Source organism: Fundulus heteroclitus, chromosome 5 (assembly GCF_011125445.2).
Source record: "Fundulus heteroclitus isolate FHET01 chromosome 5, MU-UCD_Fhet_4.1, whole genome shotgun sequence".
Lineage (NCBI taxonomy): Eukaryota > Metazoa > Chordata > Actinopteri > Cyprinodontiformes > Fundulidae > Fundulus > Fundulus heteroclitus.
The window spans coordinates 35,471,762-35,489,296 of NC_046365.1; the positions used below are offsets into that span (position 1 = coordinate 35,471,762).

Consider the following 17,535-nt stretch of genomic DNA (forward strand, 5'->3'; position numbering starts at 1 on the left):
TCCTGCATTTAATCTGAGATGGTTCTGCTGGAGCTAGTCTACGAAACTCTCCATCTTGTGTCTGTATTCTGTGTCTGCTTGAAAGGGTAATAAAATTCAAGGATGAAACAGAAGACTGTATCTATCAGTAAGAGAAATGCATAGAAAAATTAAGAGGCAGTAAAATTCAAATTAAATGCATTAAGACAGAATGTACTGTAAATAAATGTGAAGGTTAATTAAATTATAAAACTTGTTAAAGTAAATACCTTGAATATTTTAAACAAAGATAATATATATATATCCATCCATCCATCTTCTGAACCGCTTTATCCCTCATGGGGTCGCGGGGGTTGCTGGTGCCTATTTCCAGCGTTCACTAGGCGAGAGGCAGGGTACACCCTGGACAGGTCGCCAGTCTGTCGCAGGGCAACACAGAGAGACAGACTGGCGATATATATATATATATATATATATATATATATATATATATATATATATATATATATATATATATATAGCCCTAATATATATATATATATATATATATATATATATATATATTAGGGCTGGGCAACGATTAAAATATTTAATCGCGATTAATCGCCCTGATTAATCGCGATTAATCGCATTGTATTTACAAACTCCAAGAATGAATTCAAAAGTAGTGTAAAGAGCACTTTTATTTTAATGTTCTGCTGCCATATGAACAAAAGTGTTGTAACATTTGTAGCACTTATTTTATACTGGATATTTTCAACCCATCTATTGAATTTAGTGCACTAGTTGATCTTTTCTTCATAAGAGAACAGCAAGCACTGCAGCCAAAATATGGCCTTTTTTGACCTGCTGTATATTAGCCAGTCCCTAAGCTTGATGTATCATGAAACTGTTGACCTTTTGGGTTTTGTGGTTTTTATTTTATTATTACAATTAAATAATAATAATAATAATAATAATAATAATAATAATAATGTTATGTTCAGTGTTTTTTCGCTAATCCACCTCTTATATATTTCAATCCTTATGTAATTTTGTCTGTGTTGTGTGCACCTGCCTGTTGCTTTAATCCTATAAATTTCCCCATCGTGGGATAAAAAAAGGATTAGCTAATGTTATCTTATCTTAAATAACACTTTTTAATATATGTACTGGGTTCTTTCAAGGTCTTAATTACATGTTATGTGTGGGCTCCAGTAACATCCATCCATCCATCCATCCATCCACTGATCTACCTGGATGTTCCCTGGAGGACTGAAACGCCTCAGTCAGAGACGTCTGTGGGTCTGTCGGGGCAATGACAGAAGTTTCGTCTCCTCTCTCCGTTTCTGGGGCTCGACGTTTTCATGTTTTTTCACGTGCTTAGATAAATTTGCTGTGTTTCCACTGAAATGAACCGGCTTTTTACAAAACATACAGCTTGATTTCATTTACGGTATTAAAATAAAGCCAAACGGTGCTACTTCCCCAGTTCGTGTTTTTTCGCTGCTGCGGTCTCTCTCAGCTGTTTCTTTGTTAAGTTTGTGTGAGAGCTGAGTGGGCGGGCCAGGCTGAGCCTGCGTGCTGATTGGCTGGCGCCGCTGAGCCATGTACGAGAGGGGAGGGGGAGCGGGAGAGTGCTGCTGCAGTCAGCGCGCTGCAGTCAGCGCGTGCTGACTGACACTGAAAGCATGTGAGCAACATGCGTTAATGCGCGATAAAATAAATATCGCCGTTAATAGTCTAATGAATTAACGCAGAATTAACGCGTTAACTTGCCCAGCCCTTATATATATATATATATATATATATATATATATATATATATATATATATATATATATATATATATATATATATATATATTTACATACATTTACATTTACACTCATTTACATTTAAATTGTAAACTTTTTTTAAAGTTTACATTTTAAGAGTACTTTGTTTATTTGTTGGGCAATTATATACTTCTGCTTTTATTTAATTATTATTTTTTTTAAATTCTGTCACTTCCAGTCCTCCATACCTTGCGTCTTTTGCGGCTGTAAGCAGGTCTTAACGCTGTTTGACAACTTGCAGCAGGGGAGCAGCGCTCGCTGCTGAGCGCCCTGTTTACATGGAACACCTGACCCGACGCAGGGTCAGCCTTCTTCCCCCAAAATGCCGTGGAAAGTTAAAGACGCTGTAGGAAATGTCAGTTTTCGGTCGCAGCCCGAAGCCGGGATGGAGAAGTTTCTCCACATAACTCCGCACTCCCTGGCCCTGGTGCTGTCGCCGGTTTGCGGGGAAGTAGAGGAGGGTTCACCATCACCGCCGCCGCCGCCGCCACCACCAGGTGCGTCTGGAGCAGCACCGGCTCAGGTGTGGGAGAGGTCCGAGCATCACACCGGCTACGAGGTGTTCGCCAGCTTTAAGTCGGTCAACATGCAGCACTTCTGGAACAAGGCGCTGACCGACGCTCTGTCCGAGGTCTTCTTCCTCGGCTGGATAGACGAGCATGTGCTGCTGATCCAGAGCCGGGAGGCGCACCTCCAGGAGCTCCGGAACGCCTGGACCAGGAGGACCCTGAAGCCACCGCAGGGCTTTCACATCCAGCGCATGGGTGGGTAACTTTCAGAGTCCACCAGGGACGACTGTTCATCATAAGGCCACGCAAGTCTCCTCGCTGCTGTTCGCATTTTGTGTCGTTGATATCACACCCTTCATTATTATATAGGGGGGTAAAAACTGCGTTTATTTGTAAAATGGGAGGAAAAGGCTTCGTGGCTCTCTGTTTTTATTATTATTATTTTTTTACAGAAAATGTAAAAAATAGGTCTGTTGTTAGGGCTGGACAATAATTCAATAATGATATATATCGATGATAAATATCATTATTGAATGATATATTTAAGGGTCAGTAAAAAGTTCAATAGAATAAAAGATTCCTTTCTTTTGCATTCTGACCATGTAGGTTAATATTACAGTCATTACATCCTCCCAACCAATCACAAACGCATTAAGCAACAGTGTAAAATGGCCAGGGTTGCACTTAAAACATGTTTTGAATTTGTTGATAATTATCTATATCGATCAATATGATTCCTATTTTATTTATTTTTATTTATTTTTTCCCCTATATGGTCCAGCCCTATCTGGAATGCCTTTGAGTTCTGTGCTCAGAGTGACCATGTAGACGCACCTTACTGTGAAATCACAGCTGGAAGACCTTTAGGGTTTGTCTTGACCAGTTTGCACATCTGAAAATGCTTTACCTTTTGGCCAAATGTATTTCCAAAAGAGCTCAAGCGCTTTCAGATTGGTTAGAGAGCGTCTGGGAACAACAGATTTTAAATCACACCTCAAATTCTCAATTTTAATCAAGTCTGGACTTTTACTAGGACATTCTAATGCATATATTACTTTGATCTTATCATGTAATTCTGGCTTTATGTCTGGTTGTTTTCCTCCTGGAAGATGAACCGCCACTCTGAACCCGAGTGTTTTGCAGCCTCTCACAGGTTTTCCTTACAGAATTACCCTGTATTTACCTCCATCTATCTTCCAATCAGCTCTGACCGATGATCACGCTTCTGCCGAAGAAAAGCATTCTCACTGCACGTTTCAGGCCGTTGCCATATTTAATTTGGGATGTTGTGTTTGGGGGGTGATGTGCAAAGCAAAGCATTTTGCCTTCAGGCCAAAATTTTACATTTTTGTCTTATTTGACCAGAGTAAATTATTTTTCACACCTTTGCTTTGTCCCTTACATGGCCTGAGGAAAAATGCAAACAGGTCTGTATATGATCATCTTCCAGCTCTGGCTTTATTCTTACCATTAAAAAAAAAGGTCAGATTGTGGAAGTCCATGGCTAATAGTTGTCCTGTCCTCAGCTGCCTCCACCAAGCTGTGGATCTCTGCAGAATCACCGCGGGCCTCCTGGCTGCTGCTCTCCTTGTCCAGCCGTCTCTCGCTTTAAGTGGACAGCCATGTCTGGGTTGGTCCCTCTATGTTATATTGGTTTATAACACAGCCCTGCTTGAAACTTGTCCACAACTTTTTCCCAGACCCGTCTGCTATGGTGATTGATCTTGATGATGCTGTTTGTTCGTTAATGTCTTCTAACAAACCTGTCAGGGGACAGCTGGATTTATACTGAGATTAAACACACAGGTCCACTCGGTTAATTGGTTTCCCAGTAGATCAGCAGTTTCTGAAATACTCAGACCAGCCCGTCTGGCACCAACAACCATGCTACGTTCAAAGTCACTTAAATCACCTTTCTTACCCGTTCTGATGCTCGGTTTGAGCTGCAGCAGATCGTCTTGACCATGTCTACATGCCTGAATGCATTGAGCTGCTGCCATGTGTTAAATCCTTACCATTCAGATTTTTAGTTGTAAAAACGGTTAAAAACTGTGTTTAAGTGTCCCTTTCCCTTCACAATTATGCGCTACGTCAGGGTGGTCTATTTAAAGAAAGTCGTTATAAAACCCGTTCACACCTTTTTAACGTGCATCATGATGGTTTAGGGTTAAGGTACATATTTTGCAGGACCTTAGTTGTATTAAAACTACCCGCTGCTTTCCAGACTGATATGCCGTATTTAGTCAGGCTAAACTTTTCTCTCCCAGCACCCTTGTGATGCCCTTCATCAAGGAACCAACCTGGGTGGCAAGCCACATCACACATATCAAAAACCGGCAGGTTCTCAGCCGTCATCCCACACCCAGATGCTTCTCGGGACCATGACAGCCAGAAAGTCCCAGCGAATAACAAACTTTTGTAAAACTTGCTGTTGATATTAAAAATGTACTCCTCGTCTAAATTTTCTCGTCAACCGAGGCTCCTCAGATTTCTTTTCAACGTCCTGTTAACCATGTTAAAACCTGCACCGAGCAGCCGGGAGGTAAAAGACTGGTAGCTGAGGTTTGAACTTGAAGTTGCGAGTCTTTGATTACTGCCAGGATGCCCCCGGGTTGCATCAAAATAGTTGGAGCTAGCTGGAGTTAAAAGGCAGTCTAGGAGTCACCTCACCTTGAGGCCGCAGCTGTTTTATGACTTACTCTTACTCATTCATGAAGATGAGTTCAGGGACGGGGCCCGGTTCTACTCAAGTTTAACCGACCTGCACCCAAACTTCTCTTTTTCTCTGTCAAAGCAATGACTGACGAATGTGCTTAGACATGTTGGGGCGTCTCAGTGGTCCGTTAACAGGTCTAACCACAGCAGCTTCTCTGAGAAACAGGCGTACATAATGTCTGAGATCTTCCAGTTCCTGTGACTTCAAAATGATGTCTGATCAGCTGGAAAAGTGATTGGCGCGCCATCAAAGCACTGACAATAGATTACAGGAGGCAGAGTAGAGAGACGTAATTGATGGTTTACAGACTAAATGTTTCCTAGAGATGTAAACAAGAATTTCTGCTGACTGTTTTTACACCACCTGAATGAGGCGTTAGTGTAAAGATACACAGTGCCTTCCAAAAGTATTCATACCCCTTGAACTTTTCCAGATTTGGCTGGGATACCAGCAGACAGGTGCGTGTGTTTTATTGGGATTTTGTTCAACTAACCAGCTCAAAGTAATGCACGATTATGAAGTAGGAAGGAAAAATATACATTTTCTTTCAGTTTTTTTCACAAATGAAAATCTGAGAGGTGTGCCATACATTTATCTTCAGCGCCCAATACTTCATGGAACCACCTTTTGCTACAAGTGCATGCATTATGTGCAACATTACTACATATCCTTTAGGGTTGGTCTGTACCAGCCTTTGGATATTAATCAATTTTTTGCCCGTTTTCCAAAAACAGCTGAAACTCAGTCAGATTGGATGGATAGCAGCTGTGGACATCCATTTTTAAGTCTTGGCACAGATTCTCCTTTGGATCTAGATCTGGACTTTGAGCCACTCGAACTTGTTAGTCTGCTTTGATCTTAACCATCATGTTGCATCTCTAGTTGTATTGTCTGGTGTACTTTTGCTCCAGAACCCTTTGTTTTCAGATTTTCTTCCAGGATTACACTATATTTATCTGATGGACCAATCTGGGTTTCATTATTTGAACTCGGGTCCTTAGTTTAGTTTCAAAGAAATGTCTCAGAGTACCAAGACAGTTTGGTCAATTTTATCCTCCCAACTTCATTTGGACAGTTTTGTGGCACCTTCTTGTCTCTACTTCACAATGTTGCACAAACCAAGGCCTATAAATACATGGATGAGCGAGTCTGTTGTGGTAGAACTTCACCGACCTGCACAAAGTTCTGACCTTGACCTGACAGAATACCTGTGCCATGGACTAGAGACTGTGTGTGAGCCCTTCTCCACCAGCATCAGTGTCTGACCTCACAAATGCCTTCCCCCAAATAAAATAAAAATTACCTTAAATATGGGCTCTCAATACATTAAACCCTACAAATTTAGCCTGGAATTTCACTCAATTTCAAATGTGCGTGAAGGCAGACAGACATTATTTTACAAGTGTGGCGTATGTACCTTTTACCTTCTGAGTGGCATTGGGCTACATTTTAAGAAATGCATTAATATGGGATTTTTTGCATTGTTATATCTTTGATCATTTGTTTGGCTCTGTTGAAATGGGGTTGGTTCTGTAAACCCTTACAGTGGTATTAGGAAACCTGTCTTACACCTCTGTTTTGTTGCTCTAGGCTGTAGGTTTGGTTTTCTGTCCGAGTATCTGTGAAAGCCCACCTCGTCGGCATCTCTGCAGCAGACACTGATAAGCGGTGGAATGTTTGTCCAGCTAATGACTTACCAGATTTAATAACACCAAAACCAACAGGCTTTACGTGCTGGTGCTTATCAGACATGTAGTTTATATATAGAAATATATATATATATATGAAGCATATTTTATAAACGCATGTAATAGTTTTTGGAAGTTTGGACATCAATGTAGAGAATCACTGAAGAGGGGTCATTGAAATACGTTGCAGGAGGTACTGTTTATGTTGAGCAGCGTTATCAGTTTTGTCTTTAATAGTGCAGCTATTGCAGTTCAGTGAACAGCTACAGATTAACCCATCTGCCTCTCTGAAATTACACGATGCTGCTTTAACGTAAAATTTGAGTGAGCAGCTTTACCTGCTTATTTCAAATTTCCTGAAACCTCTGAAGGGAAACGATGATTGCACCAAACATCAAAAGCTTGCAGGAAGATTAACTTAGATTTTTGTTTGTGTATGAGAAGATATGAAAGATGTTTTACCCGGTCAGTTTTAACAAATTTCAGAATTGTAAACAATAAAATATATTAGGTTTATTAGCAATTACAGAAATTATAGACAGGAGAAAATATAGGCAAAGGCATGAAGTGAGCTAATAATACAATAAAAAAAGCTTTGGATCTAAAGCAGAACCCTGTGGTACACCACAAGTAACCTTCAGTAAATAAGCGTTTTCAGTGTTTAACCCATGTTGATGCCCAGTTATTACTGAGGTAACTGTTTATCTGATAATGCTATATTGCTCAAGTGCTTTCATCAGCATTCCACATTCTCATGTGAACAGCTTTTTAAAAATGTAATTAAGTCAAACTATAATCCTTTGCATTTGCTATATTTACTAGCTGCATTACTGCTGTTGTGCTGGATCTGTTGGCTCTAAATCTATACTGGCATTCAGTCAGTAAATTGCATTTTGTGCAAATAGATCTTTGCAAACGCAACGTTTGCACACATTTTACCTTATTTTTAATCTATGAATTAGTAATAAGATTAGACAAATCCAGATATAGAATTATTTCAGTAAACTGTCTGGAGAATGTATAATCAAGGCGGTGAGTCAAACTGCTGCTGGATTAACTCGTCCAGATGAAAGTCTTAGGCTTTCAGCTGTGTGGAAACAAGGAATATTCGTTAGCCAACTATTCAATCTTATTAGCAGAGGCTAAAGAATTGCTGGGCAGGGGTTTGTGCTGGTTGGGAAGGAAAAGCACTGCATTTGTTCAGGAAAACACTACCAGACTCTACTTCCCTGCTATAGCACAGCTCTTCGGCGAAAGGAAAGGGAGGGTCTCCACAGAGAATAGGAGGAAATGTTTTGACGCAGCAGAAGTTGTTGCTATATATGTCTGATATGCTATACATGAAGTATGTTGGCTACCATCATGAAAATGTGTCTGTCTTTGAACTTCTGGATTTTAAATCAATGAGCCACTGAAGGGCAGGCCAGTGGTAATACATTTCCTTTTTGTGAGGAGGTCTTGACAAAAAATCAGATTGCAACTCTCATAAAACTCACATTTCAGAACTGTTTATAAAAGATGAAAAGATAAAAGTTAAAACACTTCATTATCCCCAAGGAAAACTTCACACAGCCTAGTAGCCACTACTTCACATGTGACATCATCATAGAGCAGTACAAGATAAAACATTAAAACATAAGAGGCTTCGGTTTTAACTGCATAGTGCAATTCAATTTTATTTATATAGCACCAATTCACAACACGTCATCAAACAAAGTCAAATTCAATCAAATCATCAAGACAGATTGGTCAGAAAGTTTTCTATTTAAGGAAACCCAGCAGGTTGCATCAAGTCTCTCCAAGCAGCATTCACTCCTCCTGAAAGAGCGTAGAGCCACAGTGGACAGTCGTCTGCATTGTTGATGGCTTTGCAGCAATCCCTCATACTGAGCATGCATGAAGCGCCAGTGGAGAGGAAAACTCCCCTTTAACAGGAAGAAACCTCCTACAGAGCCAGGCAGTAAGAACGGCCATGAAGGAGAGCACATACAGCTGCAATAAAAGCTCAGCTAATAGACCAGTTCACGCGTGACGTCAGCGCTACATCCGGGTCCCGCGGGTAGGCAACAAACAGAACTGTTCTCGTCTACTACATGACAAAACGGGTGAATTAGAGCGTACTTTTAGTTCGTTTATTTTTGGAATCTAAACAATGCCTACGACTTGTTGTGCTCCCGGTTGCACACAGAGGCATTCCAAATCGTAGGATGTACGATTCTGTCGTTTACCGAAGGACGAAGAAAGAAGAAAGAAATGGATAATTTCAATGAAAAGGACGCAGGCAGACACTCCCAATGGACTGGGGGAGCCATCATATTACGACAGAATTTGCAGTCTACACTTCATCTCCGGTAAATACAACTTAATTTGGCACTAGTCATTGTTCTACTTAAATAGCGGCGGAGGGGAGGTGGCGATCGCTACACGCGGAGTCGATGCGCTGCAGCAGCAGCACGCCACATCATTTTAGTTTTCTTTGTGCAATCATTGTGCAATAATGTTCACCAGACAGTGGCTGCATTACGCCCCTGTTCACGCGCGCTAGTACGTCTGTGTTTACGCTGCAACGTCGCCGACACCCCCACCCATTTTAACAAGACAAAAACACCAAAATAATCCGTAGTTTTTTTTTTAACCTACCGGGCGGGTCTTCCTCTCTGCTGAGGCGTGGTCTGTGTCCGACTCCGCTTTCTACTGTTACACAAACATGTCTGAAAGTCCATCCATCCATTTTCTGACCCGCTTAATCCCTCATGGGGTCGCGGGGGTTGCTGGTGTCTAAGTCCCGATATAAAATAATTGTAGCCGTCCAGTGGTTTCATGGCCTTGATGCTCTCTCGTGTGTACTGGCCTGCGTGTTTATAAGGCAGCTGTATGTCGCAGTACGGAACCCTTGGCCAGCATTTCACAGACTCGCTCCGTCCCTTCAGGCTTTTGCTGTGTGGACCTGATACCACACAGCAAAAGCTGTGTGGTATCAGGTCCACACAGGTTGTTGTCTGGCAACCTGATACCATCAACCATCAACTAACTCTTATAACGATCTTGTGATACGTTATCTAAAGAAGAAAAATACGTGGAGAACTCTCAGTTTCTCTGTTTGCGTCCGCCATTGTGTTCGCCTTTTGCCTACCAGTCCGGCGCGCATGTGCGAAAAACCCACATCAAAACAATAACAATGAACTGGTCAATAGCTATGTCTAGGAGAGAAACAGAGTTAGACTCTAGGGGCCAGCTGGATCATTTAGAACAGGAAGTTGTTAACAGCTGTAGCTCAACCGATCTGCCACCCAGGATGGTGTCACAGCTTAACTTAATTTTTATGCGTCTCACAGATGCAGAGGACTCATTTGAGAAATGCCCTATTGATATGGTTACACAAACGGGCCTTGCCTTCAAAATAGAAGCAGCGCTTTTTGGATTTGTGTGCAGACTTAAGACTTTATGCAGTTGAAATTACGTATTTTGTATTGCCACTGTGGACCAGTTTAGGCAAGGCAAGGGAAGTTTATTTATACAGCACTTTTCAGTAACAAGATGATTCAAAGTGCTGTTTAATTAGGTTTGGATCGATAAAATAGAAATCATATTGATCGATATCGATAATTACCAACAAATTCAAAACATATATTTTAAGTGCAGCCATGGCCATTTTATGCTGTTGCATTATGACCTATTTTTCGAGTGCACACAAACACTGAATTCAAACTAAAACCTTTATTCAACCAGCTTTTTACCAAAACTGCAACTATTTTTTTTGTTGTTGAGGTTTTTACGGCACTAGTGGCGCGTTTTTCGTACCAAAGGTCGGAGTGGAACCAGGGTCGGCCGCGTCGAGGACTAAGGCCTCCGTACATGGGTTGTGCGCGCTAACAACTGTGCCACTGAAGCACGCCAAAAAACTGCAACGTTTTTAAAAAGAAAAAAATTACTCGTGATCTCTGAACTCTCTGAAGGGAGCGGAGCTTGGTTCCTGGGTCTGAGCTGTGATTGGTTGGGAGGATGTAACGATTGTAATATTAATTTAGATGGCTAGAATGCAAAATGAAGGAAAACTGTTATTCTATTGAACTTTTTATTGACCTTTGTTTTCTGTCATTGATATACGTCTATCGATCAATATATATCATTATTGAATTATCATCCAGCCCAATGTTTAAGTCATCTGCATGTGCCCAGTTCTGGTTTAGAGCTTTATCAAAAAGCGCTCTTAGAAAGACAGGTCTGCCCTTTTGAACTTGTGCTGAGTAACTATGAGTAATCATCATCTTACTGACCTGACAGTGGACGGCAAAAGCAGGTTCACTTTGGAAAATCAGAAAGAATTTCTAATTAGCATTACAATCAAACTGCTCCCATTTACTCTTTGGGGACTAAGTGCATTTTTACACAGTTTTGTTGATTTTCCTTTTTGACATATTTCGTTATTACAATACAAGGTGTTACAAACCAGAATTCTGAGCAGATTCTCAACTATATGTTAACGCGTTCTTGTTTTTTTGGATCGGAGCAAAGAGATAATGTGGACCAAAGTCCTAATAAAATCTGTAAACATATTATCAAAGGTAACATATTGTTTAATTTTTATATTTATTATTTATTTGTCGTATTTTTATTAAACATTGTGGCTTTTTTTAACCAAGTTTTACATTGACTAAAAATGACAAAGGACTACATGAAAACCCCAATTCTTTTTCAAACCAAACTTTTATTTAAAGCAAAAAATAGAACGCTCTACATTTGGTATATTCATTATTGACTTCCAAACCTAAGCTTTATAGCTCAAGTAAATGCTGTGTTAATTGTACTTACTGTACCTAATCCAATGTTTCTCAGCCCTGGTCCTCAGGACCCCACTATCCTGCATGTTTTAGGTGTTTCTCTGCTGCCACACACCTGACTTATATAAATGTGTGATTAACAGGCTTGTGCAGGACTTGATGGCTGCTGAGGAGGTAATGCAATCATTTGAATCAGGCATACTGGAGCAGAAACACACGAGGACCAGGATTGATAATCACTACCCGAATCCAATCCTCCCACCTTGTTATTTTTACACAATTTGTATCCAAGCGCCTGACTAAATTCAACTTTCTTGTGATGTAGTGTCAGCCATGTCCATGGTGTGAAAGATTTTTTTTACATCCTTTTTATTGATGTTCACAGTAAAAGAGAAATGTTATATTAACATAGACTAGAGGTATCAAAAGTGTGGCCTGGGGGCCCATTTGCAAACCTCAGGGTGATTTTGTGTGGCCCCTGGTGGACAGTTGAAGAATTGCACAAATTTGGTGCACCATTCTGTCACGTTGAGCTGATTCCTTTTTTAAAATATGGATGAATTTTTTTACTGAAGCCAGATCTTCAAAAAAAAAAAAAAAAAAAAAAAAAAAAAAAAGCAGACAAATTAAAATTGCCCAAAATGGGAAGTAGAAACTAATTCTATCTAATTTACTAATAAATATGACCCCAAAGATCCCTTAATCTTAACTGAAAAGCAGGTTTAGGTAAACCCATCTATTAAAATTGGTGAACCAAAGAAAGAATTTTTCAAGAATGTGTGACCCATGCCCTGTTCCTGCTAACAAGAATACATACATGAAAAATGTAGTTGAAGATAACAACAATCAGGATATTCTGTTTTCTTTTGTTGTTTTTTGTCTTTCTTTTAAACAGGGCAAGTATGTGGGACCATTCCATGATTATAAAACTCCATTGATTTACAGAAATCAGACTTTAAACACTCTTTATTTAGTTTATCATTGTTAAAATAAGGTCAACTTTTCAATTTATATAAATAAATGAGTTAAATTTTTGTGGCCAGTTTTGGCCCCCGCGGCAAAACGTTAGGACACCTCTGATATAGACCATGGGATGCATATAGAGTATTATTTGCACTTTAAAGTTACTGGGTTGTCAAGCACAAACATAGTAAATAGAATAGAATATCACTGAAAAGTTTATTTATTTCAGTGACTCAGCTTACTAAGGGAAACACATTATATAGATCAATTATGATTTGTTTCTCACATCCAGGGGAAAAAACACAGCATTTAAGATTAGAAATACAATACAAAAGTGAAATGTGTCATGCAGAAGTGGGAGCTTAATGAAAAGTATGTTTAATACCTACTTAAAGGTTGCTGTTGTTTCCAAAAGGTACTTTTAATCTGACAAAAAGCCTCATAGAAATGCCTATTCTAATTTAGTGAATATAGCTTCAGAGGCAGCTAATGACAACATGACATTTCTGATTAGAATATTACAACAGACCAATAAAAAACTTTTTTAAAAAGAAATGTGGGCTTATGGAAAAGTATGCCCAATGCCTGCTTAAAGGTTATTTTCAAAAGTTACATTTAATTCAACAAAGATGTCTCATCTGAACACGTTTTCTGTTTTATTGAACATGATATTAATTCAATTCGATTAGTGGTCTCTTTTGTGGGCTCATTTGAACGATGTATTTATTTCAGTTACTTCATTCAAAAAATAAAACTCAGCAAAGCTAACTGGGCGTTATTAAATTCAATTTTATTTAAATAGCACCAGTCAACAACACATATCATCTCAAAGCACTTTACAAATTCATTTGAAGTAAATCATTAGTCAGAAGAGCCATTATCAACAGCTCAGCAGCACCAAAGGCTGAATTCATGCAAAAAGAGCCCCAGCCAAGTATTGAACGCATACACAGTACAGCGCAAGGGCATATTTCTCTGTTAGCAGACATTTCTGTGTTTAAAAGATTTTTGTAGTTCCTAAGTAATATTCTAATTTTCAGAAAAAGTTTATTTGTAATTTTCATTAACTGTGAGTCATAGTCATCAGAATGAACATAAATAAAGGTTTAAAATAAATCAGCCAGGGTGCCATATGTTAATATAAAATATGTTGCTATAGTCACTTTAAAAACAAAATTAAGAAAACTATGTATTATATTATATTATATTATATTATATTATATTATATTATATTACATAGTTGCTCTGCTGCCGTTGCACCTGTACTGATCAGACTTGTGTAGAAGGTTCTTAGCATTTCCAGCTCAGTCTATTTTGGGTTACTGGCCCTTTAAGGGAACGGCGCTCAAAAGCTAACAGCTATGAGCTCATCGGCTTGCGTTGTCATGACAACAAAGGCTGTTGCAGCACAACTGAGAAATAAAATGGCTGGCGCGGTGTTGCTCTCCCTCCTCCTCCACCTGCTGCTCCTCTCCTCTTTCTGTTTGGTATCGGTGGACTGGAGCAGATTGGCTGTGACACCGTCCTGCCTCCCTCCCTCCCTCCCTCCCTCCCTGCCTCCATCCCTCCCCCCCACCTCCCCACGCTGCCCCGTCCTGCCCTCTCGCTTTGCTCCTTGTTCTTCTGTCCCTCCAACCGTCCATTCACACTCCTCACATGTGAGTCAGCAGGAGTGCGTTGGGAGCCTCGGTTGGTTGTTTGTTTGTTTGTTTGCTTTTTCTTCTACTACTTCTCTCGCCTCCTCGCTCGCAGCTCCACAAAGTTTCGGGTCGCGGCGTAAAAAAAAAAAAAAAAAAAAAAAAAATCACACAAACGGGCAGAGTGGAAAGCTCGCTGTCTTTGAGTGATCCCTGTTGGAGCTGCGAGTTTTGTCATACGGTCAGGTGAGGCGCAGAAAGAGGAGGGAAGGCGGTTAAAGCCCCCCCTCCTCCTCCTCCTCTCATCCTTAAAGAGGACAGCCCGTGATGCAGGGAAAAGGGGGGATGGAGACAATGGACATTTAGCCAAAGTCGTCCTCTTGTCTCCCCGGACTTCACCTGGGCCAGTGTGTACATTTTGTATGTCTCTGTGCTTGTGTGGGTTGATCCGCTCATATTTACTCTCCTCTCTTGCCTCTGATGCACGTCCTCGTTCTCTCTCCCTCGCATCCTCTCCTCCCATCCTCTCAGCCTCAATCACCCAGACACAGACGCATGCATGCTCACGCAGAATCGCGCGCAGCAGGCGGATGCGCACATACGCACTCTCTCTCTCTCTCTCTCCCTCGCTCTCTCTCTCTCTCTCTCCCTCGCTCTCTCTCTCTGTCACACACACATGCATACACACACACACACACACATACACACACACATACTCACACACCCATCCTGGAGGTGCTGGGAGCAGCTGCAGCATTAGCGTTGAAAGAGATTTGCCGTTGACTGGAGTTTGCATCCCCCACCCCCCCAACCCCTCCGCCCCCTCCCCCGTTAATGAATGGATGCTACGGCGATCGGATCGGGGAGCTTCTAACGCTGGGATAGCGGGAAACTGTGGATATCTCGTTCCTGAATTTATTTATTTCATTTCTGTGCTCACCATTTTTCTCCCTCCCCACCCTCCGCTGGCGTGCTGTTTGTCGAAAGGACGACGGGGTCTTGTGGCTGACGGGATAAAGATGGAGGTGAACATGGTGTCTCCGGCGCTGGGCTTACTATTGAGGTTTCACTGCCCCTCGGGGTGAATGGAGCTTTTATTTCTGGCTCTTTTTCGAGCCAGCTCTTTTGTTTTACGGGGGGATCGGCCGAGCACTCCTGTGGTGAATTGAGCTATTGTCAAAGACTGGGCCTCTTAAAGCTTTGCATCTGTGGCCAACCATCAATCTCCTCCGGATTCCTCCCCCCTCCCTGTTACTTTCCACTGAAAGGGAACCAGCAGATCCCAAAAAAAGCTCCGCCGAAGCCTTTTCTCGCCGTCCTCCTTGCTTCCAATGCCCCATTTCCCTCATCTCTACCCCTGCCCCCCCTCCCCTCCCTCCCCACATCTCTCCTGCTCCCTCCTCCCACATCAGAGTGGCTACGTAATGTGCCTCCCTACGCATGCAAATGGGGATGCTACAAATGGTGGCTGGGACTGATGTCGATGAAAGGGTGATGCCTCGCGCAATGACCTGCTCCTCCGCCGCCGTCGCTCCGGATCAGCCGATGACAACAGCCCACAGCGCCAACGCCGTCGTTTGCAGCTTGCTGGTGGACGTAAATGAGATGTGTGAATGTGTGTAAAGGCGCACACTGGTTCCTGCCATGTCTGGTGTGTGATTGCTCTAGCGGGACGTTCTCACTGATGCGGGGGAGGCACTGAGCCTGAGGTTGGTCGACCTCCCCCTTCCCCACTCCCCCCCCCCTCCCTCTCCCTCTCCCCTTCCCCCTCCTCTCCCCCCCTGTTTCACCAGTTCCCACCCTCCTTACCCCTACTACCCTTTTGCCCCACGCTTCCTTATCCCAGAGGTCCCCGGGGAGTGAAGGCCGCCGGAACACACACACACACAGGAAAAAAAAAAAAAGGGGGTCACGATGAAGAAGAACCGCAGCGGCAATCTGCGGCGGGCCTGGCCCAGCTCGGAGCTTCCCGAACGCCCGCTGGATCACAATCTCTCTCGTAGCGAGAAAGACATCCGTGTGCAGAAGCAGCATCTTCCTCCTCCTCCTCCGCATTTCTCTCCGTCCCCACCAAGTTATCGTGCCCCAGGTGAGTCCGACACTCCCCCCCCCCCTCCTGCCAGAAGCTCCACCTTCTCCACGCAAGGCAGCTAGAGTTTAGGAAAACTGATGTCGGAGGCGTGCATTGCATGCCCCCCCCCCCATCTTTTTTGCTTCGGCAACCGTTGCAGGGAGATGGTGAAGTAGACCCAAAGGAAGTGTTGGAAAGATCTTGTTTTAGATCCCCAAAGGAAGCCGGCATTTACAAATTCATCTCGGCGGGTTTAAATCTCTGTCGCTTTCTTACTATTAATGTATTTTGCAATCTCGGTTGTGTCTGACCTATATTTTAGAACGTAGATAAAAGGTAAAGTAGGTACAGGTTGTACTGGTGGGAAGTTCATGACAACTGGCTGTGGGATCCTTCAGCTTGGGAGGAAATCGTGACCTTTTAGTCTTATTTTGTGTTTGTTTGTTCGTGTCAGTCAGGAGGGAAGGTTCTCACTTTGCAACTCAAACACTTTTAGCCCTTTTATTCGGATGTTTCGCTGTCCTGATTCAACAAACTGTATCTGGTTATTTAAAATGTATTTCCGTGCAGATTTACAAAGATCCAGCTTTGCTTTGCTTGTTTTTTTTTTGTTTGTTTTTTTACATATAAACCATGTAAAACGCTCTACAGCCACCTAAACCTTGTAGGGCTTGAGATACTAAGCAGAGATAACGTCATTGTGTTGCTTAACTGACCATTCAGCTGAGTGTGCTGAGGAGGCAGAGCTGAAGTTAAAGAAGCAGAACAGAGACGGGTGACACTGACGCTGTTGTTTCGGCGTGAAGGCGAGGGGGATTTTATCCGACGTGGAGCTTTTTTGGATGTCTGTGGCTCTTCGTCGTCTTGTGCGATCCTCAGATGTAGGTCAGGGGACAGGGTCACTACAGCACAGATGCTGCAGCGGTGCGTTCGGCGTGCCGCCTTACAACCTCCCAGCTAAGACAGATGTCGGCTCTCGGAAGAGCTCGAAGCCCGGGCCTTTTGGCTATAGGATGATCTCATCATTCACCACGTCTGACAGCAAAGCCAGCTTATGGCGGACCGAGAATTTCCGCGTCGGGGTCGGCTGGGAGTAGAATTTCAAATAGGTCGGTGTTGAAAGACGGCTTTATAGCTGGTTTTCTGAAACGACAGAAAAAAACCGATGAGCGGTTTGCGGAGGTTTTCCTGCTGCTGCAGCAGATGCCTCGCTTTGCTAACCCAGAAGCAGCAGCAGCAGCAGCAGAGAGAGGCTAAGGAAGCACAGAGACGAGGGGAGGAGCCGTTCCAGGCAGCGTGCACACTGCCGCTGTTTGACCATTACATCATAGCTTCACACGCTGCGCCCACTGTTCATTCATGATCTAACCGTTT

General features: G+C 42.4%; 1 protein-coding gene across 3 annotated transcripts in view; it reads left to right on the forward strand.

Moving 5' to 3' along the window:
• The first annotated feature begins 2,056 nt into the window (after positions 1 to 2,056).
• Positions 2,057 to 17,535, forward strand: part of stox2a (storkhead box 2a) — a 47,034-nt gene continuing 31,555 nt past the window's right edge. Inside the window, exon 1 of one of the 3 annotated variants that reach the window (XM_012869708.3) lies at positions 2,057 to 2,560. In XM_012869708.3, coding sequence (XP_012725162.2) covers positions 2,119 to 2,560 — 442 coding nt within the window. In that variant the 5' untranslated portion in view covers positions 2,057 to 2,118. Of the gene's footprint in view, positions 2,561 to 15,180; positions 16,180 to 17,535 lie in introns of those variants that run through there. The other 2 variants (XM_036137497.1, XM_036137498.1) reach the window with 2 other exon arrangements.